The 25,718-nt window shown below is 43.4% G+C and overlaps 1 protein-coding gene across 1 annotated transcript in view; it reads left to right on the top strand.

The window, feature by feature from the left end:
• LOC136425205 (uncharacterized) overlaps positions 1-25,718 on the top strand; it is a 39,451-nt gene that overhangs the window by 13,524 nt on the left and 209 nt on the right. Inside the window, exons 20-51 of the mRNA XM_066414001.1 lie at positions 294-496; positions 1,075-1,200; positions 1,703-1,913; positions 2,417-2,541; positions 3,221-3,346; positions 4,020-4,157; positions 4,628-4,857; positions 5,575-5,716; positions 6,067-6,244; positions 6,325-6,345; positions 6,769-6,905; positions 7,245-7,394; positions 7,809-7,928; positions 8,502-8,643; positions 8,941-9,046; positions 9,551-9,662; positions 10,051-10,194; positions 10,839-10,964; positions 11,536-11,661; positions 12,169-12,303; positions 14,649-14,780; positions 15,337-15,480; positions 15,812-15,951; positions 17,547-17,720; positions 18,740-18,919; positions 19,724-19,756; positions 20,750-20,946; positions 21,532-21,703; positions 22,332-22,485; positions 22,677-22,762; positions 23,509-23,644; positions 24,006-24,186. Of these exons, the coding sequence (XP_066270098.1) occupies positions 294-496; positions 1,075-1,200; positions 1,703-1,913; positions 2,417-2,541; positions 3,221-3,346; positions 4,020-4,157; positions 4,628-4,857; positions 5,575-5,716; positions 6,067-6,244; positions 6,325-6,345; positions 6,769-6,905; positions 7,245-7,394; positions 7,809-7,928; positions 8,502-8,643; positions 8,941-9,046; positions 9,551-9,662; positions 10,051-10,194; positions 10,839-10,964; positions 11,536-11,661; positions 12,169-12,303; positions 14,649-14,780; positions 15,337-15,480; positions 15,812-15,951; positions 17,547-17,720; positions 18,740-18,919; positions 19,724-19,756; positions 20,750-20,946; positions 21,532-21,703; positions 22,332-22,485; positions 22,677-22,762; positions 23,509-23,644; positions 24,006-24,186 (4,527 nt within the window). The remainder of the gene's footprint in view (positions 1-293; positions 497-1,074; positions 1,201-1,702; positions 1,914-2,416; positions 2,542-3,220; positions 3,347-4,019; positions 4,158-4,627; positions 4,858-5,574; positions 5,717-6,066; positions 6,245-6,324; positions 6,346-6,768; positions 6,906-7,244; positions 7,395-7,808; positions 7,929-8,501; positions 8,644-8,940; positions 9,047-9,550; positions 9,663-10,050; positions 10,195-10,838; positions 10,965-11,535; positions 11,662-12,168; positions 12,304-14,648; positions 14,781-15,336; positions 15,481-15,811; positions 15,952-17,546; positions 17,721-18,739; positions 18,920-19,723; positions 19,757-20,749; positions 20,947-21,531; positions 21,704-22,331; positions 22,486-22,676; positions 22,763-23,508; positions 23,645-24,005; positions 24,187-25,718) is intronic.

Raw genomic sequence — 25,718 nt, 5'->3', positions numbered from 1 at the left:
GCTTGAGGCACCTCATTGAACACGGGACCCCTTTTAAGGACCCTTCCGAAAGATGGGTGCAGCCCCAACCGAGATGTCCTGACCCCGGGATTTGAACTGAGGACTCCCAGTAACAAACTGATTTGAACCAGGAGCGCCAACTATGAGGCTGCTACCAGTTGGGCCACAGGGACATCCCTTGCTATCATCAATGTGATGTCTCTATCAAACAACATCCGTGAAACATTAACAATAAAGATCATGGAGTATAACCTGATTTGACTTTTCTTTCCTTTTTTTCTCCCTCCTTGCAGTTCCTGCTACCCCAACATGTCAGCTGTGATCTGTACCGACCTGACCCCCCGTTGCCAGGACAACAGGGTCATCCCAGTATGCCGCGAGTCCTGTCAGGACGTCATGAGGCACTGTGCCGCCGTGTACCAGGGCCTGATGGTCCCCATGGACTGTAGCATCTACCCAGGCGCCCGCGACCCAACACCCTGTCTCGCTGTGGGAGGTAAGGGGGTCTGTAGGTTATGTGCCTGTGTGTGTGTGTGTGTGTGTGTGTGTGTGTGTGTGTCTGTCTGTCTGTCTGTGTGTGTCTGAGTGTCTGTGTGTGTGTGTCTGAGTGTCTGTGTGTGTGTGGTTGGCTTCTATAGATGAGTGAATGAGTCACTGTGCATACATGTAGGTGTACCAGGGCCTTATGGTTCTTGTGGACTGTGACACCCTGTCTCACTGTGGGAGGTAAGGTCTCTGACTGAAAGACGGAAGGGCTGAATAAATGAATGAAAGAACAAATGAACGAATAAAGGAACAGACGAATGAATGAATAAATGACATCAGAAGCTTACAGTTTATCGAATTATTATAATTGAATGTGGACAGGGCCAGATGAATTTGTGAGTGTCAGTGAGTGAGTGAGTGAGTGAGTGAGTGAGTGAGTGGGTGAGTGAGTGTGAGTGAGTGAGTGAGTGAGTGAGTGAGTGAGTGAGTGAGTGAGTGAGTGAGTGAGTGAGTGGGTGGGTGGGTGGGTGAGTGAGTGAGTGAGTGAGTGAATGAAACAGAACCTGACAGTTTATCCTGTCCGTGCAGGTACACAGTGCCGACCTGACCAGTTACGGTGCCGGTCCCCTGAGGGAAGTCTCTCCTGTGTGGACCGGAAGCTGGTGTGTAACGGCAGGCCGGACTGTCCAGAAGGGGAGGATGAACAGGACTGTGGTAAGGCTGATGTAGCTACAACCATGTGTCATGAAAAGGCTGAACTTTACAGAACCAACACTAACAGAAGTGTCACCTCACTGAGGATGAACTGAACTGAACTACTGCAACTTAGAATCAATAATGTGGTTGCTTGCTTGTCTTTTTGTGCCTTTATTTGATAATGAGTAACTAAAATTGGCCAGCAGGCCACTTTCATTGAGCTCATGATGGAGCTTAGCCTACGTAGGTGCCATTCGATTTCCACCGAGACCCCTACACTCGCTACTCTGAAAGGGAAGGAAGCATAGGTGACCTGGGGTAAGTTAGATGGCACCCAGGCTAGATGTGCAGAAGGCCAGAGTTCAACAAGAAACAAACGTTAAGAAATGCATGTCTTGCTCCATTTTTACTTCATGATATCAGAAAACAAAGAAAATTGATTGGTGTGGCCTTATGTCTGTCCTGACTGATTGATTGATTGATTGGTTGATTGATAGATTGGTTTTCACTGCTGTTTTAGAATGCCAGCCTATCCGGTTTGACCGCTGCTCCGCCCTGCCGTACTCCCACACCCGCTTCCCCAACATCCTGGGCCTGCCCAGTCAGGACTTCGCGGTTCTCGGCGCGTCGGCAGTCTTCACCGCCATGGACTTCCTGCCCAGGTGTCACCCTCACCTGGACTCCTTCCTCTGCTCCGTCTTCTTCTCCGAGTGCTCACCTGGAGACGTCAGGTAAGTCTTGAAGGATGTAGTTATTAATTATGACTTGAAGACATAATGAACATGACATGTAGCATATTCTATATTTCAATTTGACATCATCAGGTGTGCAGTCTAACCAGTGTAATAAGAGCTGCTTGGAAACGTAGTGTGAAGGCTAGCCGACTGCTGCCCACCCCTTTGTCAGGGACCCCACAGCAGTATAATCAAATATAGGATCATACCACTACTACTACTACTACTATCACCTAGGGCTTGCTTCTGGACAACATGAATCAGATGTTGTAGATATATACATTTGTGTGATATTGAAGAACATCTTGTTAAACTTTTTAAAGGTTTGGGTTTCCAATTTCTCAAGGATTTTTATGGATGCTTCTGTCAAATTGCAGATGACAAGCATGTAAACCTCATACTTCAAACAAGACAGGTTTTGCTGATTGAAGTGAATGAACAAATGCCTTACTTAATTAATAAATTAATTAATTAACGAACACAAGATCTTGCCTCCACAGGTTGCCATGCCGATCTGTCTGCCACGATGTGATCTCTACGTGCGGCCGGCCGCTGCTGGGAGAGTTTGTCCACTGGGCGACGCTCCTCTGTAACGCCCTTCCTGAACACGACTGCATCGGACCTGGTCAGTTCCACTTCTTCTTCCTTTTGTGAAAACAGTTTGGCTCAAGATTTATGCTTAGAAATTGTGGCTGATTAGTTAGTCACTGCTGGGGGAGTTTTTCCACTGGGCCAAGCTGGTCTGTAACGCTCTTCCCAAGCGCGACTTTGTTGGACCCGGTCAGTTCTACTTCTTTCTCCTCATGTCAACAATTTGGCTCAAGATTAATGCTTAGAAATGGTGGCGTAGTTGGTCTCTGCTTGGCGAGTTTGTCCACGGAGCAAAGCTGGTCTGTAACGCTCTTCCTGAGCGCGAATTTTTCGGACCTGGTTAGTTCATTATTTCTCTTTTTTTTTCATTTTGATGGCTCAAGATGAAGCTTTGATCACTCTGTAATAAATGTTTTACTCTTAATAATAAGAAATTTAGTTCTAGCGAACATAACCACTGATGTATTTCTTATGCCATTATGGCCCAAGATTGAAGTTTGAAAATGACTTAGCCCTAGATTAACTTACTTAATGACTAAGTCATGACACAAGCAAGTAGACTGTGATGTTTGCCGATAAGATTCTGTTCCTCATACTTCGCATTTAATCATTTAATTTAGTAACAGATGAAAATGTACAACTGTCTTACTCTACAAATAGACTACGAGTTCTTAACGAAAAGCTGATTATTTCCCCCCTCTTTTCCTTCACAGAATCGAACTGTACGGAGGATCAGATGGAATGCTGGGACATGTCAGGTGACCACACCTGTGTGAGCACGAGTCTCAGGTGTGACGGGAACAAGGACTGTCCTCTGGGTGAGGACGAGATGAACTGTGGTACGTACACCTGTTTGTTTGTCTGTTTGTCTGTTTGTATGTTGCATCCCTGGGAATGCCAGCCAGTCAGATGTGTGATGAATTTTGTTTGTTTGTTTGTTTGTTTATTAGGAATCTCCATTAGTTACATTGAACTATTCTTCCTGGAGTCCTCTACACACAATCGAATAAAATACATAACAACAAATTATACAGATAATGTTGATCAGACAACTAACATAAATCAATCATTAACGTTCTTAACCTTATCATATTTTACAATACATTAAATTACTCATAACGTCAATCAATCAATTCATCATTATCCTCATTCAATTAACATAAACAGAAACATTATTATCATATTATATGTTGATCATGAATGTTGACCTAGTCCTTCATAGTCTCTACCCTCGGTGCTGAATTTGGGGCTGTTTGTCTCCCAGATTTACAAGTAGCTCATTTATCAACACCATGGACAGGTCACTAAGTACTATCAAAATTTGACATTTTCATGGTGTTTCTAAGTTTTCGGTCTTTGCAGTGACCTTCAAAATCTTGATTTCACTGTGTCACAAAATTCAAGTGCCGCAAACAATGCGTAGAACATCTTTGCATGTGCAGACAAGTGTAGTCTACCTCCATCAAACTTTAAGTTAGTTTCGCTCACCTGACATTTTTTTGTGGTCCACAGAAGTGAAGGAGTGTGGAGAGGGAGAGCTGGAGTGTTGGACTCCGGGCAGGAGCATCTCGTGTGTGGACCGGGCGCTGATGTGCAACGGTCAGTGGGACTGTCCTTTTGGGGACGACGAGCGGGACTGTGGAACTGCTGGTACGTTTCTCTGGGTTGCTTTTGTGGGATTTATTTTCTTGTTTATTGTTTGTTGTTTGACTGGACGCTTGAGTGACACTGTCCATTTAGGGACAATGGAACTGGGACTGTGGAACCGGTACGTCCAAGGTAACCTCTCAATTTTGCATTTTTTGTGTTGCTAAGACTGTGTGATATTACAGTCCAAGAAATTGTGTGACACTACATGACAAGAACTCGATACACGGTTGAAGATTTTTTTTGCTCAAACTGTCAATTTGAAAGTATATCAGCCTGATTGAAATTGAATAAAGAGTTTACAAGGACAGGGGGGCAACTAAAATGGTATTGATGGATTCCCTCTCAAAGTGCAAGCAGAAAGACATAAGACAAAAACCTGCCAGGAAAAAAACTTGAAGCTAACTGCAAAACTTTACATTGTACAAGACCCCCAGTTGATTTTCTAACCCATCTATTTCTATACAACCCAGGTCACTGTATGCCGTTTCCCGAAGACCTGGACTTCTGCCCCCACGTTACCGGTTACGACGACGTTTCCTTCCCCAACGCGCTCGGACATGGCTCCTTCCAGGCCGCCATGTCGTCCGAAGAGTTCCGTACGCTGATGTGGATGGCACCGACGGTCGCGGAGAGCTGCTATGGGGACGTGTACGCCGCCGCCTGTATGATGTTCTTCCCACAGTGTGAGAATGGAACGAAGGTGGGACCAGAAAGCTCACGGCTTACTTTGTTCATTCTTCTCATAATCAATAATCAAAATGATTTAACTTGTTGGATCTTTGCTTTAAAAACATAGTACTTTAATGGAAGATCAAAATAGAGTCTGAGGGAAAAGACTCTACCTAGATTGGTGCACACACACACAGTTTCTGGGAGTGAACAAAGCTACATTTACGTTTTCCCCGTTTTCATGATGGCTGCTCACTAAGCTTGTGCTTTTTTTAAACTTAACCTCACTTACTTAGTCTTCCGAGACTGGACTGCCAAAGAAGAAGAAGAAAGCTCACTTAGTCATATTTGGTTTGTAAGCACATGTTGTCAATGTTGAATCCAAACTTTATACAGTACTTTTAAATGAAACTAAATATGAATTGGAACATGCAGGAATGTATAATAACTTTAGTTATGTTATGTCGGGTCCTCCCCTGCAGAAGTGTGTGTGAAGAGATCCAGTCCAGCTGCATGAACGACGACTGAATGTCCTGTGACATGTTTATGTACTGAGCTGTTTGTTTACTTGTTTGTTTGTTTGTTTGTTTGTTGTCCCATTATCAGGTTCTTCCCTGCAGAAGTGTGTGTGAAGACATCCAGTCCAGCTGTATGAACGACGACTGAATGTCCTGTGACATGTTTATGTACTGAGCTGTTTGTTTACTTGTTTGTTTGTTTGTTTGTTTGTTTGTTGTGCCATTATCAGGTTCTCCCCTGCAGAAGTGTGTGTGAAGACATCCAGTCCAGCTGCATGAAGGATGACCTCAGGTTACCCCTGTCATGTGACGTGTTCCCAGACGAAGAGGAGGACCACTCCTGCTCTTCTGTGGACTCAGTCGCAGCATCAGGTATCAAGCGATTCTAAAATGATTAATACGTTGTTGATTTATTACCTTCGCCAAGAAGGTTATGTTTTGCACAGCGTCCGTGTGTCATGTCCGTCTGTCAGTATAACAGTATAAATCGAGAATGCCTGCATGGATTGCCTTCACACTTGGTATGTGGGTACTAGGTCTTTTTGAGACCACAAAATGATTAGATTTTGGGTCCCCTAGCCGCTTGCTATAATACTGCAGCGGAACATCCGGATTTAATATTTCACATTCTGTTTTCTATCTTTCTCTGTTCGTGTGTTCCTTCCCATGGATGTAGCTTTTACTTTAAAGCTGGATTGAAATTTACCTGAATCATATTCCAGGATGTGAACCAGTGCAGTTTGAGCAGTGTGCAGCTCTAGGTTACCAGACCAGGTTCCCCCACCCCTTCATGGAGTGGGAGACTCAGGCCGCGGTGTTTGAGGAGTTCAAGAAATACCTGGAGATCACTTCTTGTCATCCTTACTTCATGGACTACCTGTGTCAGTTCTTCTTCCCCAGGTGCACTCCCAGGGGAGCCAGGTAAGGAGTTCTGTTTACCTGTCATCCTTACTTCACCTGTGTCAGTTCTTCTTCCCCAGGTGTACTCCCAGGGGAGCCAGGTAAACTAAAAGAAGTTTCCCTATAGGGATAGATTCAAACTTTGTTTCCACCCCCTCTTGCTTGTTGAAACGTTCTCTTAAGCCAAATATGTGTTGTTGTTTTTTTTGGGTTTGTAAACTTAATCAATTGGCAGACCAAAAAGGCAGTTACTTTGCAAAAAAATCCATCAGTTTATAATCTGTTGATTAAATAAGAACCTACATGTATGATTTTCATCCAACAAGTTTGAAGTAATTTAATTTTGTGGTAGGAAGAAAATGGGGTGTTAAGAGTGGTCTTAAGTTCACGATTGAAACAAGGTGGTAGCCAGGTAGTCGGGCAGAAGAAAAACAAGCATTTTCGCAGTGGTTTTATGTTTGTGGTGAAGAGGTTTACAGTATCTTCTTTCAAATCTACAAATTTCCCTTGATGTCTTTCTGCAGACCGATGTGCCGCTCCTACTGCTATGAGATGTCGGAAGCGTGCTGGAACGACGCGGTGGCGGTCGGGATCCAGTGGGACACGCGGGGCTGCGACATGCTGGAACTGCCCGAGGAAAACTGCATCAGGTCTCCTTTTGGTGAGTACCGGTACTCAGAAGACAGAAAGAGATCCTCTGAAGCAGTATTTTTGCCACTTATGGCATCTCAAAGTGACCAATGACACTAGCATACAATTGATTCAGTTCCTGATTACAAGCAAGTATTATTCAAAGAGGTCTGTACAAAATGCATGTATGCAATCCACCCTTCTGATGTTATCAAACATCAAATCATACTTTCAGTTCTTGAAACCTGACACCAGGTAATCAAGTTCATCTCCGCCCGTGACGTGATGGTATTAACATGGCAGTCGGTTCGGAACCTGGTACCACAACTTGGGTACTGATGGACAAATGTTGATTTTCTGGCATTCCCAGCTGACGTTAAGGAGTGTAACCCCCGTCAGACGACCTGCCAGCGGAACTGGAACGAGACGCACGCGGTGTCGGACCCGGTGTGCCTGGAGCCTGCCCAGCTGTGCGACGGGAAACGGGACTGCCCGCTAGGCGAGGACGAGGAAGACTGTCGTAAGTAAACTCAATCATTCACCACTTTTTAGCGCTTTTTTGTATTTGTAGTAAACTCTATTCCAACATAGGAATGTTGCTGTGGCTCAACTGGTTGCAAATTCACTGCTGAGCTTCTGTTTCTAAGTAGTTGGTAACTGGGAGACCCCGGTCCAATCATGGGCATGACATTTTGGTTCAGGCTGCGCTAATTTTTAACGCTTTTGTTTTGATTTTATGGTAAACTGTATTCCAAAACAAGAAACATCTGGTCTGGTCTGTACATGTTCTGTATTCATAGCCACTTGTATAACTGCCCTTTGGTGTAACACACCAGCACAGCAGCTGGTTTTATTGAGTTCAGGTCTTGTGGCAAAACTGTGATTAAAGAGACACATTTTTGTTGTGTCCCCCCCCCCCCCCCCCCCCCCCCAGCGTGTGAGCCCCAGGTGAGCAGCCAGGTGTCCTCGCTGGTGCAGAACGTGCGCCCGGGCCTGGTCAGCCTCAGCAGCATCCCCAGCAGGTTAGAGGACCTGCTGCAGCCCAGATGTGAAGGTGAGCTCCCAGATAACTTACCTCGAGATTGAAGAAGCCAAGTTCTTTTCTTGCCCTCTTGTCAGCTTGCTTACCCCTCCACCCAAAATGTGTCTCATTGCAATATTACCTGAAGTACTGATGTGAAGGTATGTTCCTGGACAAATTATTTTTGGATTGAACAAGTCAAGTTTCTTGTCAGCTTGCTGCCCCTTTACACTCGCCATTTTCAGGCTGTCGGCTACCATCACCTGCCCCCGTGCATCATTGACATGACCGTGAACCATGACAAAACTTGTAACCTTGATCATGAACTTTGACCTGACCTCTAACCTTTCCCATCTGCAGGTTACCAGCCCTGCCCCCTGTGTATCATTGACATGACCCTTACTTGTGACCTGACCTGTAACCTTTCCCCTCTGCAGGTTGCCAGCCCATCACCCTGCCCGTGTGTCGGTGACATGACCCTGAACTGTGACATGACCTGACCTGTAACCTTTCCCCTCCGCAGGTTGCCAGCCCATCACCCTGCCCCTCTGTATCATTGATATGGCCCTGAACTGTGACCTGACCTCTAACCTTTCCCCTCCGCAGGTTGCCAGCCCATCACCCTGCCCCTGTGCCTGGACATGCCGTGGAAGGCGACCCGGTTTCCCAACATGCTGGGCCACCCGGGCCAGCTCACCATCCAAGCTGACAGGGACTCCGGGATCATGCTCAGCATACTGGCTAACAGGTGGGATATTGTATAAAAGTGGGAAAACGGACATGCTATAGGTTACTGGTAGACACAGTTCTATGCTGGTATGGAGTTTTACATGTAGTTTATTCAGATCCACAATTAGCTTAACAATATATATTAAGTACATTGTAGCTACTCTTCCTGTGGTTATTATTGCAAGCTGAATTGCAAAACAGGTGGTTCTCCTTCTTATGCAGACTAATTAAAACATCTAGTGGTCTTTTACCTACTTTGTAATTAAATTTTGGCTTAGAGAGTCCATGACTTTACACTGTGTATTTTCCATCACAGTAAATGTCACGACCACATCCACTTTGCCGTGTGCGCTGCGGTGACGCCGAAGTGCGAGGGCGGACGCCGCCTGGCGGTGTGCAGGAAGTTCTGCAGGGAGATACAGGTAAAGTTTACCTTTAACCTTAGACACCTGAAAACTTTACCTTTGACCTTTGACATATATAAACTTTACCTTTACCTTTAACTTATGACACCTGAGAACTTAACCTTTGACCTTTGACATATATAAACTTTACCTTAAAGTTTAACCTTCGACATACATAAACTTTACCTTTAACATGTGAAAGCTTCTCCTTGGCTATGACCCTCTTGGTTTTGATGGCATATGCATGGTCATACCTTAACATACTACAAGACTTGTTACAAAATGTTGTGTTCTGCAGGGAAGTCAACTTGTAAAGGTGTTGACCACATGTTTTATTTTCCTCTGTATGATATTGTATCAATAGTGAATTCCATTGAATTAGCGAAACAACTCCTATGTTTACATATTACTCTCTGACCGTCCAGGCCCGTTGCGAGCATGTCCTGGCCGTTCGACTGTGATAGTACATTTATCACTAACACTACAGCCTAAAAACTACCTTTGCGTGCTTTAACACTCCAGGCGAGTTGTGAGCACGTCCTGGCGAGTCTGGACCAGCCCTGGCCTTTCGACTGTGCCGGGATGCCCCTGCCGGAGGAGGACGTACCCTGCATCACGCCCAGCACACTTGTCGGTGAGTGCAGAATTCATATTGGTTACCCAGACGAGTATAATCCTCAAGGCATGATGATTGTAAATACCATGTGAAGAGGTGCAGAGCAATGTATAGTAGCCTCCTTTGCAGACATCTGGGAGCACTGGCGTTTATCTTTTGGGTACACTTGTCGGTAAGTGGGATTATTATCTGAATCTGAATTGGTCAGCCATTATACAATTGGTTGGGCGTATTTGTAACAGCTAATGGTATATAAAGAGATACAGAGCATGATCACGCAAATACAGTTCAGATGGCATGTAGCTGTTGCTGTACATTTCATGTATGTTGCGTTTTTGTTAATGTTGAAGAAAATATTATGGAGAAAAAAACAGACCTTTTTTTTTTTTCTTATATGTTTTTACAGATGTTGATGAGTGCGCTACAGGCCAGTCCCGGTGCGACCGTAACGCCCGGTGCAGAAACCTGTTCGGCTCCTACACCTGCGACTGTAAACCTGGGTACGAGAGCATCGCAGTCAACGGGACTGGTTTTCCTGGAGAGTGTAGAGGTAGGCACAAAAAATGCAAGGATTTTGGCAACACCTCAGGGGCTAGGCTAATAGTATATGTCTGTTGGAAAGAATTCTAGCAATTCATCAGGTATTTCTGTCTGTGAACTCCATATATCTGTGAACACCATAACTCGAGAAGCTTTGATTTTTCAGTGGTATATAAGCTCTTGGGGCATAGAGAAAGTTTTGGCCCTCTAGCAGCTCTTTTGGAACTGCAGGGGACTATTTTTTCTTTTAATATCTTGAACATAATCCTTTCAATGATATTGTGTGAAGACTTTGTGGTGAGGACAACAGCAAGGGATTTTCAATGATTAAGTTATTTCTGTAAATTTACGGTTTGGAGTTTGACATGGATCTACATACTTGACTAGGTTGACTTACTTGACTTACTTTACTTACATACTTGACTAGGTACATGACATTGTATAAGTGTATAATTTCTAAGGTTTGTATTCTATCTTTATTGTAAGATTACATGATTTCATATCGAAGGAACTTTTTGGTACAAAAAGACAACGATAAAACAATTTGTTGGACATTTTTCTTTCTAAAATGTACTGGTCTACAAGCTCGAAGTACATTGATATGGCAACGACAGCATTACCTACACCTGTATTTCTCACCTGTTGAATGTGCAGACATAAACGAGTGTAACGCTACTAAGCCTACCTGCGGACCCCACGCGGAGTGCCATAACTACCCAGGTGGCTTCAAGTGCAGGTGTGCCCGCGGGTACGAGAAAATCAACACCACACACTGCACAGGTGAGTCCAACTGTTTTAAAGGCAGGTGTAACTGTTAGAAGGAAAGTAGGCTCAAGTTGGTAATACTACCATTATTTTGGTGGTATTGTCTTTGTTTAAGATCAAGATATTGGATACATAACATTTGGAATGTAGTATGTTAGAGGCAGGTGTGACCGTTGGAAGGGTTTTCATTGTGAGATTAAGATGAAGGGTTCTTTAACTTGTTTTATTTTCGTTTTGTGAATTCAAAGGGCACTGCTAAGACAAGAAGGGCCAAAGTAGAAGTTCTAGATTGCAACATGATATCATAAATGATTGTATTTCACACCAGTTTAGTCCGTTGGTTCTTGGATTTCACCAAATTAGCTTATATATGAAGCTGAACTGGAAGCTAGACTTGATGTAAAACACATATAGTCATAGTCAATTTCCCCACTTGCTTGACTTTTACTCTAGAATGTATGACAAATGTTTGAAAAAAGCCTATTTAACTAATAGTTATTAACCAAAATAAAGACATTCGGAGATGGAAAGTCCTGTGAAATCTGACTTACAGATACTGATTTCTGTTTAATTTATTGCCTCACAGATACGGACGAGTGCAGCCGTGGTCTGAGTGGGTGTTCCAACCTGTGTAACAATACCGTCGGGTCTTACATCTGCCATTGCCCGAGCTTCTTCGAGCTGGACCCGCAGAACAACAGGACATGCAAACGTGAGGGACAGTCTCATCTTTTAGGCCATATAGAGCCATGTCTTAAGGCTTTGACTTGGCATGACATGATGTGACTTGACAAATGCTTCAAACCTCTTACAGCTAATACTTACAAAGTTGATATTTTGCAAAAAGCTTCCCTCGATGACTTTACGGATCACAATGACCCCAGTGGGAATCGTTCAAAATTAAAAATCTTGAGATTTTCCACGAAATCTGGAGATTTTCCTCGAAATCTTGAGATTTTCCTCGAAATCTTGAGATTTTCCTCGAAATCTTGAGATTTTCCTCGAAATCTGGAGATTTTCCACGAAATCTGGAGATTTTCCTCGAAATCTTGAGATTTTCCTCGAAATCTTGAGATTTTCCTCGAAATCTTGAGATTTTCCTCAAAATCTTGAGATTTTCCTCAAAATCTGAAGATTGCTTCAAACAATCTGAAGATTACTTGAAACAGTCTCAAGATTGTTTGATGTAGTCTTGACACTGGTGATGATCCCCCCACAGCGGCCCTGTCGTGCTCCTCCTCCAACCCGTGCTCGCCTGCGGACGTCTCGACCTGCGCCGTGGCGGACGACGGCTTCCTGTGCGGCTGCCAGGCTGGGTACTGGCTGGAACCGACCAGAAAGAGACTCTGTATCAGTGAGTACATGCCTTATCAGTGTTCTCGCCAGGCCTTTTTAGCATAGGGGCCCCCTATGCTGTGATTTGGACCCCCTATGCTGTGGTCTGGACCCCTATGCTGTGTTTCAACCAGCATAGGGGTGTTTCTTTCTCGAAAGAACCTTGTGACCCTTCATAAATCTTATAAAAGTTCATATTTGGCTTTAGAATGAGGCTGTAACAGAGGAAAAACTTTACTTCACAAAATTTATCCCTCAAAATGCAGGAAATAATGTCTCATTGGGTTATGAATTCAAAAATTTTCCTACTCTGTGGTAATTTCTTCGTAGCTTGCGCCGCGTAAAGTTGGCCTTCTGTACCTGACCCCTATGCTGTGAAAAAATTCTGGCGAGAACACTGCTTATTTAGAAAAAAGATATCCAAGACTACTAGAACTGCTAACTATACATGATGTATAAAATGACTAATAAACTGGTGGATGTACCTACTACTGAGTATTTAATACCAGCTGGAACCAACCAGAAAGAGACTCTGCATCAGTGAGTAACAATGTATCTGTACCTTTATCTGTAACTATAGGGTAAGGGGAAAACCCTGTATAGGTACCCGTACCCGTATACCTGTATAGGTATACCGGTATACCCCATTTGGGGCCCCAACAAGCCAGGAAACACGCTATGACGGCCGCCATATGGGGCACCCAGAACGGCTGTATTTTACGGTCTCCACATTGATATAAGACACCGTGAAACAGTTGACTATACTCGGTCAGAAAATAGCTGAACAATCATATTTTACGATCTTTTGATTTCTATGAAGGACGGAGTTTTGGAAAATACGGAATTTGCGAAGTTCGTACTGAGCGCCTGTCAGAACGTGCGAGCACCGATCTCGGAGACCTTTCTGTTCTGAAAAGAAATAGAAAAAACACTCAAACTATCAACCTTTCCGCATTTCATTATCTTCAGATGCAATACTCATGATCTGTTTGGCTGGGGCTGCCAGTAAACCTGCGTAAAACCTACAGGAAACGCCCGGTTCTCGATGCATGTTACGCGCCGAAATGACCACTTTATATATTGCGACACAAACATTACGGCCATTCGGCGTGATTTGTCTGAATATGCCATGCTCGGTCTCTGTCTTTAGCTTGAGGCGTTTCCTGTAGGTTTTCCGTATAAACCTTTTCAGAACGGGCTCGGTTGAAAGGTCTCCGAGATCGGTGCTCGCACGTTCTGACAGGCGCTCCGTACGAACTTCACAAATTCTGTATATTCCAAAACTCCGTCCTTCATAGAAATCAAAAGATCGTAAAATATGATTGTTCAGCTATTTTCTGACCGAGTATAGTCAACTGTTTCACGGTGTCTTATATCAATGTGGAGACCGTAAAAAAAGCCGTTCTGGGTGCCCCATATATGGCCATATGGCGGCCGTCATAGCGTGTTTCCTATCCTGGCTTGTTGGGGCCCCAAATGGGGTATACCGGTATACCTATACGGGGACCTATACGGGTACGGGGACCTATACAGGGTTTTCCCCTTACTCGTAACTATATACAAAGCCAGTAAAACCACCCTGCCGCTATATTAAAGTGAGTAACATTACATGCCTGTAAATCACTTTAATATAGCGGCAGGAAAATATAGCAGTTGGGGGAAAATGGAGTAGGTCACGGCACTTAATTTTAACATAGGGAACAAATATTACTGTCTCAAATATTAGAGCCCAAATATCAGCAATGATGACATTTTAGCTGTTGACTAGTGACCGTTAGATCAGCTAAAATTAACAGTTAACAAATCAAGAATTACAGTACCAGACTTATCAAACCAGAATGGAGATATTCAAAATATTTTTGTTTTTCCAAAGAAGTCTAATCGTAGAGTGGAATTCGTCGCCACCAAGTATGATAGGGGATTACTCACAAGGTAGATTTAAACAACAACTTACAGTTGGATGTTCAAACTAAGGCTATGTGTGACAGGTCGTTCAGTGTAATATAACCAGCTGTTGTCGCGTTGCGTGCCTGCAAAACTGGTGTACTACGCCGAAGGGCGGTTTTACCGGCTATGTATATAGTTACAGATAAAGGTACAGATACATTCCTCATTCCAACTATTATGAATTATCAAAAAAGAATGAGGAGATGGAACATAACTTATGTTCAAATGTACTTTGCAACACACTGAGTTTTATCAAGTGAATGTAGTCAAAATCTGATACAACAATTGCAAGTTTTGCTCCCAGCCCTCTGTTTTCATCTTGTCTTCCCTCTTAACTTTTAATCTCACAGTGCAAGGAAATGTATCATTGAGGTTTATGATACTAATAAACAACCTAATTTTTCCTTCCTGTTACAGACATCAATGAGTGCTGGACGGGCACAAACAACTGTGACCGGCAGCTGGCCGTCTGCACCGACACGCGCGGCAGTTTCACCTGTTCCTGTAAACCGGGCTACACCGGTACCGGGACGGTCGGGGAGTGCGAAGGTGGGGCTTTTCTCTGTCATAGAGTTTAACACCATAATTCCACCAGGGTACATAATTCCGCCACCCTGAAAAGATACGTCCAACCAGATCTCCAACCCAACGTCCTCCAGTATAATGCACTCCTGTATATCTAAACTGTGCATACCTGGGGGTGCTGCACTAGAGATCTCTCATACCCACTGTTTTTCAAAGTGGCAGATTTATGTAACCTGGCAGATTAGATGAAATGTTAATGGAGGTTATTTTTTTCTTTTTCTACAACAATCGTAGAGTGGAACTGATCTTCAACTACAGTAGAAACATGCTCACAAGACGGCTTCAAACAAAACTCGAGTTGCAAGGCTTTACATTTTTCAGAAATTTTTCTGCCATTTGTGAAAAATTTTATTCAAGATTAATAGCAAAGGTAATCTTCTAGCTTGTTGTTTATATTTCTTCTGAAATCTCAGAATGCTATCTGCAAATTACCGGTCGCATGTGATTAATTCATTCCCTAAGTTAGACATGCATTCTCCTCTTACTATTAAATCAATCTGATATCTTTCTTCTTTCCCAGATGTTGACGAGTGCACCACTGGAGAGTACATGTGTGACGACAACGCGGACTGTATGAACGAGGTCGGCCGCTACACCTGCCAGTGCCGTACTGGGTACATGAGCGTCTCACGCAGAGGGACCGGCTTCCCTGGGGAATGCAAAGGTAAGAGCATGTTTGTTTTTTTGTTCGTTTGCTAGCTTGTTGGACAGAACATAGAGTTTGTACCGTGTATAATGCTTTCCTGGGTAACGCAAAATCTAAAAGATACCTTGTTTGTTTGTTTCATTTGACCTAGACTGGACATGGTGTTTGTATAATGCATTAGGTCTGTACTACCTGTGGTACAGCTTGTCACATTGTCAGGATTTAGTATCTTTTATCTATTAGTAACTTTGCTATTCTCAAGCAATAGGTACCATCAACTGTATGTAAGAAAAACTCTGTGTAGTAGTGTGTTAACTGATTATTTGTTTGTTTTGTGTGTGTTCCACAGAGCAGCGATTGTTCCCGTACGGTGCCGGTTCGGGGCACTACCCCCTCCTGCCCCGCGCTCGCAAAGACGCCGTCTCCCCGCTCATCCCCGTGCCAAACGGACTCCCGATCCGCGGCGGCCAGCTCGCCAACTCGCTCTACGTACGTTACTCTTTTTTTTCTCCTTTGTAAGACCATTGCACTATTGAATCTAAAGGTCTGTTCTATAATTGAGTCTAAAGTTCTGACATCTCGGCATGGCAGCCATAGTCATATAGTATTACAAAAGATTAGAACCTTCGTCCCAGCCACCGTCAAACTCTGGAACTCTCTGCCACAGGACATTGTGACTCTCAATGACAAAAGCAAATTCAAGACTTGTATCAACTGCCACCTAGGTGCCTAAAAAGCCAGCGCCCTCCATATAGAGACTGCTGCTAAGCTAAGGGATGGTATCAATGCATAGAAAAAAAACTTGTGCATTACTCAGAAAGCTAGCGCCAATATAGAATGACAGGCAGTATGGTGCGCTACCAGTGCTGGTCGTTTATTAGAACATCCAACCCCCGTGGAGCCGTGATGTAGTGATTGGGCCAAACTAACTAAAACACATGATTATGAGGGCCTGCATGGGGGGGGGGCGGTGTCCCGACAACGCTCTACGGTAAATTCGGAGGGCCGGCTACACAATACGCTTAATTCAGAAAGCCTCCCTACACAATACGCTTAATTCAGAAAGCCTCCCTACGCTCTATGCTAAATTCAGAAAGCCCGCCCTACGCTCTATGCTAAATCATGGAGTGGTCGGCAACACTCGACGTAAAATTAAAACGTCCGATTACGCTCTACGTAAAAGGGGCATGAAGGCCCTCGATTATGTGGCGTAGGGATTCCTCCACTTGCACATATCTACTCACACGTGTGTCCAGGCAAATTCAACAACCACTCATCATGGCCCTGAGAAAAATAGTTGCTGAAGACAAGGTGGGGTTAAATTTATAAAAATGGATGGGACAGTTTAATTGTGTCTTTTGACTGGAGGTGGTTGCCAGTACTCCAGTCAGAAATGTATGTAATGTATGGTTATGTAATTGTTGCCTAACCAATTAATACTGAGTTGCACTAACACTGATCATGAGTTGGGCTACCCTGGGTACCAGGTAAAGACTTCCTATCCGCAGCGGCCAGCTCGCCAACTCGCTCTACGTATGTTACTTAATTTTTTCTCCTTTGCATTTGTAGCAAGAAATGTGACATACTCCTTAATATGTATCAAAGTTAGACTCTAACATTTGCTGAACTTGTGTGGCTGGTTTTAGAAGATGGGGTTATTGTAGCCACCAGCCTAAATTGGTGCAAGTTCAACGTGTGATATGCTCCTAATATGTATCAAAGTCTGTATGAGTTGCATGTTTATATTTTTGTCTTAGGTTAAGTTTGCGTGCATTTTTTTTCTGGTTCAATAACCAGGCTACAAAACGGTTAAAAACAGCTTCTTTCCAACAAACTTTACCAGTAAGCCAAAAAACGTCCAAAAAAATGAATATGAAACTCATACGGACTTGAATCATAATACAAACTAGTGTAAACCACCCTTATAGACTCTAACATTTGCTGCTAAACTTGTTGAGCAGGTTTTGGAAGACGGTGTGAAGCTAAACATGTGAAATGGACCTTATGTGACCTGCTCCTTATATAATATAATCTGATTTGTATGAAAGTTAGACTCTAACACTTTTTTATGAAAACTGTGGCAGGTTTTAGAAGACGGCGTGATCGTGGCCACCAGCCTGACGTCTCGTCGCGACGGAGCGGCGAAGAAGATTTACCGCCACCCGACCGTTTCCCGGGCAGCGTTCGCCGGGCCCCTGCTCGCCGTGTTCGCACCGTTCTGGGCCGACAGTGTCATGGGGTGGGGGTACCCGTCCAAGGTACGTTTGCCATGGGTACATTACATAGTGGGGTGTCCCAGTGGTGTAGGGGTCTGCGCTTCTGTTACTATCCACATCTGGTTCAAATTACTTGGACCCCTGCTGCAGTGATTGCACCACAGTGTGGCCCAGGGCTATGAAACGGTGTATAAGGCGGAGCCCATCTCCGTTTCATAGCCCTGGGCCACACTGTGTCATGGGGTGGGGGTACCCGTCTAAGGTGGGCTTGCCATGGGTCATGTAACATACGATCATTAAATGCTATCAGCTTACAAAGACACTTATGAATGACAACGCTTTACGAATAGAACGCGTCTGATTAATATACTTTTTTATTCAAAGAGCCACATTGCACAAAGCCATGTCTCTACAGGATTCTTGAGAAACTTATATATATATGAAATAGTTATTTTGTTTTGAAATAAGGAAGTTATAAAAAACATCCGTTTGCTCGACTTTAACCAGTGTATGTCTCGAGAAGAGCTTATGTGGTTGAACCGGGGAAGTAGCCTTCCTTGTCTTGAAGGATCATATTCTTTTTTCAGGGCTGGTACTTCAGAATCTGTTTTTTATTTCACCTTGTTGATTATGTTATGTTTCAAAATGTCCTATTGCTAAAGAAATCGGCTTTAATCATCCTTCCGAAAATAGTTTCATCAGTTTGGTAGAACAGAGGATATTTGGAGTTTCTTTTAACACAGCCAGGTAATCTCACCTGCTGACGTTTCGGTGTCTGTCAGACACCTTCTTCAGAGCTTCTGACTGGAGTACTGCTACTCACCGCTATAAGTAGCCGATGTAGGTGGCGCTTTTGCGGCAAGAACGTAATCCCAAACGTGGCTGAGTCTGTATCCCCCCTCGTCTCGGTTCATCACTGGTGATGACTTCCTGATCCATACTGCTTCCTTAATCGAACGAATGCGTCTGTTGTCCTCTCTGTCTATTACTTTGGCCCCCTCCCAGTCAATGACGCAGTTGTTTCTAGCTTTGATTATAACATTTTTTGTCACTTTCCCCAGGTGTGGTACTACCCCTACACCCCCGGCACCCCTAACTATGACGAGGTGTTCAGCGTGGCGTCAGAAAACATCCGGAACCACTTCGGTGTGGAGACCTTTGACCCCACGTTTGTCCTCATCGTGACCTGGGAGAACATGGCCATGGCAGGGGAGGTCGCCAGAAACAACATCAACCTCAAGGTAATGTAAATTCAGTTAATATGTACTTAATAATTACATGGTAGAAGGGGAAAGATTACACCATATACACCGAGGGATAGGCAGGTCATTAACCTAGATCCAAACCGACCAACATAAGAGTAAACGATACCTGTATGACGCATTGATCTCTAACATGTAAATATATGTGTCCAATTTTTAAGAAATGCATTAGAAAATTTGTTTTGAAAGTTTACATTTGTCAGTTTTGAGGATTACAATGAAAATTTATCTATTTTGTCATTAATTTCACGGAAATAATATTTTTGCAGTATTTCAAGTTTATGGTTCAAACAATGCAGAATTTGTAGTAACAGCAGTAATACACTGTCACCTTCCTCAGGGCAATTCTGGTTCACTTTGCACTGCAGCTATATATAGCCTATCGGTGTTGCTGCTTATAGGTGCGGTCCCAAAAGTACAGTATTTACATAAATACAGAGAAAGTTAAGCATCTATAAGCAGCGACATCTATGGCTGCAGTGCAAAGTGATAAAGTGCAAAGTGAACCAGTCAGAATTGCCACGAGGAAGGTGACAGTCACTGAAATGCTGGTTGAATAAAGCCCTTAAGTCTTGCATGTGTACAAAGAGTTATTTCATTCAGTGACTTAGTAGTACCAACTTTACGAAACTATTCACGGAGGGATGGATTCTGCATTTCCATCCTGCAATGCTCTAGACACAGATGTAAAATTTACCACCCCGCTGCCTTTATGGTACTTTATCTAAACATTTGAGGGTAAAACTAACATCTAACATTTATGTTTCTTCTCTCCTAACAAAGCCGGCAAATGGAGAAACTCTGGAAGATGTACAGGTTTGAAATCTAACAAAACTAACTCGTTGCAATCACTGATGAATGACTCAGTTTTCCTGGTCTTCTTTCTGCCAACAACACTTAACTGCATGATCTCACTTTGTAATACTTAAAGAATACTCTTTGGGAGCGTTTGTGCTTACCAATCAAGGCCATACAAATGAAATTCCTCGGTTCTCAGATTTAAAAACATAATTCTTAACCTGAGATTTTTGTGTCGAAACATGAAAAAAGAGTCTCAGGGTGGAGTCTGTGCCTTGGTAAACACAGTTTTAAGGGAGTGAATAATACTTATATTCAAATGTTCCTCCATCCTAATGTCCTAATTGCATCCTCTTGCTGACTTCTTTTGAAATCACTGAGAACCAAGGATGTAAAAAAGTGTGGCCTTTTTCTCTTGCTTTTATGACTATTGCATGCTCTCCTTGATCAATGTGCTTGTGAACATTGTCCTTATCAATCTTTCCAACTTCCTATCTCCGTTTCTCACTCGGGAATGGATTTTTCTGCTCTCCTGAAGGCATCAAACGGAACGCATGTCTCACATGACAGTAAGGTAACGTCTTGCCAAGAGCTACTTTTTCTTCTTTTTCATATATTTCTTCACATCCTATCCTATCACAAGTCTGATTCATTCTGATTCAAGTACTCACTCATTGCAGTGTAGTTACATTCACATTCAGTTTGATAACATGCACTACATTATAAACAACTGCAACATACACTGATAGTCTATTACTTATTCGCAATAAGCTTCAATTAGCTGGGGTCAAAGGATTCCGAAAGGTTCAAGCCTGTTGAGATGAGAACTTAATCTCAACACAGACCAACACCTTTGAATTCCAAGCTGCACTGGTGACCAACAACATCCTCACATTCATGTAACTGGCCATGGGTTATCTTTTAGTCCATCACTGTTGAAGTAACATGTCCATAAGAAAATCTAAACAACCAAAGCAGACCATATTCTATCCTAATTCATACCTCTCACAGACCAACACGTTCCAAGCGGCCCTGGTGACCAACAACGTCCACACGTACCTGGGCACGTACTACGCGGACGGCGGGATGAGGTGGGACCCGCAGATCACCCCTGGCAACCTGGTGGGCGGGAAATGGCCCGCCTTCGTGGGGATGGTCACCAAGGATCCGGACGGAGGGATTCTTGTGGACGAGGCAGAAGGCTCCAGGTTTGTTTGTTTGTTTGTTAATTACTTCTCTAAGAAAAGGAGGGGGATTCTTGTGGAAAAAATGGAAGGCTCCAGGCTTTGTGTATTGCATCACCAAGGAAATGATGGTGGGATTCTCATGGACCATTGTTTAATGCAAACTAAATTTTATGTGACCAAAGTTTGTTTTTTCCATTTTCCTTAGTCAGTGTCATTGTATTCCTTGCATCACTTTCATACACTGCTTAAAATGTTGAGTTCTAGTTGTGTTCAGCACCAAGGACAGTTCTTCTTTAAACCATTGCAAGGCAAAGACTATGTTTACTAATGGTACCTTTAGACTGCACTGTGCCCAATGTGTACTGTTAAAATGAGGATAATGTGATCACAGTAACTGTAATCTAAAAGAAGTTTTTAACCATTGCAGGAATAAGCCTGTGTTTTTGACCATTCCGTGGCTATGACAGTGTTTGTTAACCATTTCAGAGCTAAGAATGTCTTTCTTAACCATTCCATTGTTGAGACTATGTTTATTAACCATTACAGGGCTAAGACTATGTTTGTTAACCATTGCAGGACTAAGACAATGTTTGTTAATCATTGCAGGGCAAAGACAGTGTTTCCAAACGGCACCAAAGACTGCTCGGGACCTAACGTGTACTGCATGGATGTGAAAGTCTCCCCCACCACCAACCGGACAGGCATCAGGGTAGTGAAGGTGGACGACAACCCGGCCGACTATGTCAACCCCAGACTCTGGTGCGCAAACTGGTACAAGGTAAGTGTCGGGACAGGACTTGTTTTGTTTTAGAGCATAACTCAGGTAGAAGAAAAAGAAACATAACTATGTACTGGTGAACAAACAAGTGGACGACAACCCGGCCGACTATGTCAACCCGAGGCTCTGGTGCGCCGACTGGTACAAGGTTAGTGTCGGGACAGGATTTGTTTTAGAGCATAATTGGCAGAAGAAGAAGCAATTTTTGATCAACCAGTTCTCTTCTGTTAAATAATCATTGTTTTATTTGATGAGTCTCTTGCAAAGGAACCAAGAGAGTGATAAGTACTAGTTAGATGCTCTTGTAAGTAAAGAACAATATGCATGATACTATGTTATTCAATTGTCCTATATTGTACTCTTGTATCAAATGTATAAAATCATTCCTACCGTTTTTAACCTACAACAGTTTTACTGTATAACTGCTGAACAGACAGCTTTATATGTCTTTTACAATCAGAGAATCTAGATGTGAAGTTGATGCCTTCTGCAGTACTGTGATCTCTGGGGACTGATGACGGCTGTACGTAGAGCGACGTAGATAAGAAGACCTTACATTGATAAACTCACACTGATGTATGCTTTACTGCCCCCCTCCCCCCATACCACCCCCCTCCCCCCTGCACAGAGAGAGCCGGACCCTTTCATGTACTCCAGCGTGATATCGTGCCCTCTGACCCGGACCCACGCGGACCTGGACCTGCGTTTCCGACAGCTCGCAAACACCAATAACGGTCGGCGGTTCTGCTATGAGCAGAGAGACAACTCAGGATTTACTGATGGTGAGGAAAACTCGACTTTTTTCATCTTTTTTTCACTGGTTTTTGTATCTTTTGTCATGGATTTGGTTTTGTTTTTTCTCCAACCAAAGTCGGTAAACTGCCTTCAGGTGCTAGTTTTGTACAGTAAGTACAAGCTGTGTAATATCAGACTGAAGTTTCTGGCCTACTTATTTATCTGTTTTTGTTTACAGGAGGAAACAACGTCTGCTGCTATCGTCGTAACGGAGCCTTCATCTTCAACTCAGTCTGGGCGGGAAACCTGCACCGATACGCTGCGGTCAGTCTTACAACAAAATAAACAAACAAACAAACAAACAACATTTCTCACCCAAACTTGCTGATAGCAAAACCTAGCCCTCAACCTACATAAAACCCCGCAGTTTATAGCCTAACAGCATTTCCCGTTCAAACTGACATGCTTGAGCGCAAAACTTGTCCAGACTTAGAAAAGACTACAAAACAACAAACTAGCTTTGAGGCCTATCATGTACCAAACGGTGTTTGAGTATAGTAATCAACCAGTTCTGAAGTTTTAAAGAATTTGTTCTTTCCTATAATTACAAAAGTCAATATATGAAAGCCTTTCATTCTACACCATATTCGTTGTGACCGCTTTTGTAGAGTATAAGTACTTGTCATCAATTACCTGCAGGGAACTTAGAGCAAATCTTCTAATTTTTTTGTCTCTCTGATATGAGAGGATCTTAAATGGACACATGGTGTCTTACAACCATACAGATTGCAGTACTTGACCAGACTTAGCAAAGACTAGAAAACAGCTACAAGTTTCAGTGTAATCAACCAGTTCTGAAGTTGTAAAAACTTTTCTCTCCTATAAAAACAGTCTGTTAAGCCTAAGTGCTTGTCATCAATTACATGTAGGTACAAATGTTTACTCTTGGTTACTACATGTATCAGCCTTTTTTCCTTCTCTGGGATCATCCTAGAATTTGATGCTATGGCTTTTTTGTTATCACTTTTTGTTAAAAAATATGATTTGTTTTTGGTCCCTGGCAACTATAGAACACCCAAGAGTACCAGGACTCGGACCTGTTGCCACGGCAACACTGTTGCCAGGATACGGGCAGCTCCTACTGCCGGATGTACCTCAGCAAGCGGCCCATGCAGCACAACACTGGGTACGAGCCACCAAAGATCAGTAAGTAATCCTTGGTGTGTTAGTTTGTAGCACATAGAGTTTGAAAAAAGTCAGTCATTTCTTCTGCCTTTATACGAAAGCCCAGAGTGACACAGAGAGAGTGGCACCAACACTTTCCGTATCAGCCCCAAAGCACTGAAGTATGAAGGCCCATAACGACACAACAGTAGAAAAGCGTCCTCTTTCTCATCCACAATTCTTAAAGAAGCACATTTCTTCTGCGTTCCTTCAGGTGGTACAGGCGATAATCGCGATTATCGATTAAAGAAACATATTTTTTTACAAACCTTTTACACATTTTTTACAAATATTTTGAAAATTAAAAAAACACACTTAATTTTTTTCTTCTGCGTTCCTTCAGGTGCTGGGGCAGGTGACCCTCACCTGACGACCTTAGACGGCCTGTCTTACTCCTTTAACGGGCACGGGGAGTACCTGATGGCCAACACGACGGACGGGGCCCCTCGCGGGTTCCTCATGCAGGGCAGGACGGCACTGGCTGAGGTAGAGGAGGGGAAAACTCCACAGGCTACCGTCTTCAGGTGAGGGTTGTTTGTTTGTTTGTTTGTTTGTTTGTTTGTTTGTTTGTTTGTTTGTATGTGCAATGGCCTAGTGGGTAGAGTGTTCGCCTTGCATACGGTAGGTCGTGAGTTCGATCCCCGGCGGGGTTATATCATACCAAAGACTCTAAAAATGGTACATACTGCTTTCTCTGGTTAGCACTCAGCATTTGGGAAAGAGTATGGCAGTTAAACACACACCACTACCAGTGGACTAGCCCCCTGCTGTAGTGACTTGCACAAAGTTGTGTGGCCCAAGGGCTTTGGAACCGGAGATGGGCGCTGCCTTATGCACCTTTCGGTGCGGGAAGGACTTTAACTTTAACTTTTTGTTTGTATGTTGGTTTGTAGCAGTGTAACACATCTATTTTAGGGGGACACCCCAGTCTTCAGATAAGCAGTAACTTACTTGATAGGTAGTAAGTTGTAAGACATGGAAAAGGCATCAGTTGGGCAGTAAAAAACTTTGTAAAGAAAAGAATTTGACAAAGAGGGGGGAAACCTGTCTGTTTGCAGGTTTTCAGTGTACAGGAAATCAAATGCTTAAACTTAAATCAATCTTTACATAAGGACCACCTGGCCATTTTGGCCCCTGGTGGTCCTTTAGATTGAATGTGGCATAGCTAGCTTTATCTTTACTTTTGTGAAGTCTCTTGAATGTCTGTTGTACACAAGGTTGTCTGTACCTTTGACTAATTTGATTTTCCTTTTCTCCTTGATCAACTGTGATTTAAAATATACTGTCTCAGAACACCTTTAAAAGACTAGAGTTTGCTTTTGAGTAATTGAAACTATCTTTTTCTCCAGTGACACTGGTGTGCAGCAGGGCAGTGCAAATGTACAGCTACATGTAAACCTGACTAGGACTGTCTTATTTCTGACATTCAAAATTGATATTTCCATCCGAAGGTGTTCAAAACTTCTTTTTCAGCACCAGGGACAGAGCCCGCTTCCTATCCCTGCCCTTCTGTAGGAAAAACTTGGAATGGTTTTGAACATCTAGGAACAAGTTGAAGCTTTTTTTTTTTTATTCATTGGTTCAGCATGTACATGCCAGGGTTGCCCAACTAGCCGGAGGCTATTATACTAAGGGCGAACCCATGTGCGGTCATAGGACTGTAGGTTTTGAACCACGGACGCCGGGAAGGACCCCTACTCTTTTCGATAAGTGTGGTGGGTTCTTTAACATGCTCAAGGTGTGGCTCTCCTCAAACACGGAACCTCCATTTAACGTCCTATCCGAGGGATTTGAAGCTTAGAGCTAAAATGACGCCCTTTAAGTTTGAAAAATCTCTCCTGGAATTTGGGGGGCATCAAACCCAACCTATTGTATTCATATATGTTGACTATGCTTTTAATTGTGTATTTCTGCTTGTTTTAGTGGCATTGCTGTTCAACAGGGCAGCGCGAGTGTGCAGCTGTACCTGGACAGCACAGGCTCCAGTCTAGACGTGTACGTGGACAGCACACAGGTCGTGCTGGCTGTGATTTTCATACATGTTATTCTGCTTGTT

This window comes from Branchiostoma lanceolatum, chromosome 19 (genome assembly GCF_035083965.1).
Source record: "Branchiostoma lanceolatum isolate klBraLanc5 chromosome 19, klBraLanc5.hap2, whole genome shotgun sequence".
NCBI classification, from domain to species: Eukaryota; Metazoa; Chordata; class Leptocardii; order Amphioxiformes; family Branchiostomatidae; genus Branchiostoma; species Branchiostoma lanceolatum.
This window is presented reverse-complemented; position numbering and strand designations above follow the sequence as displayed.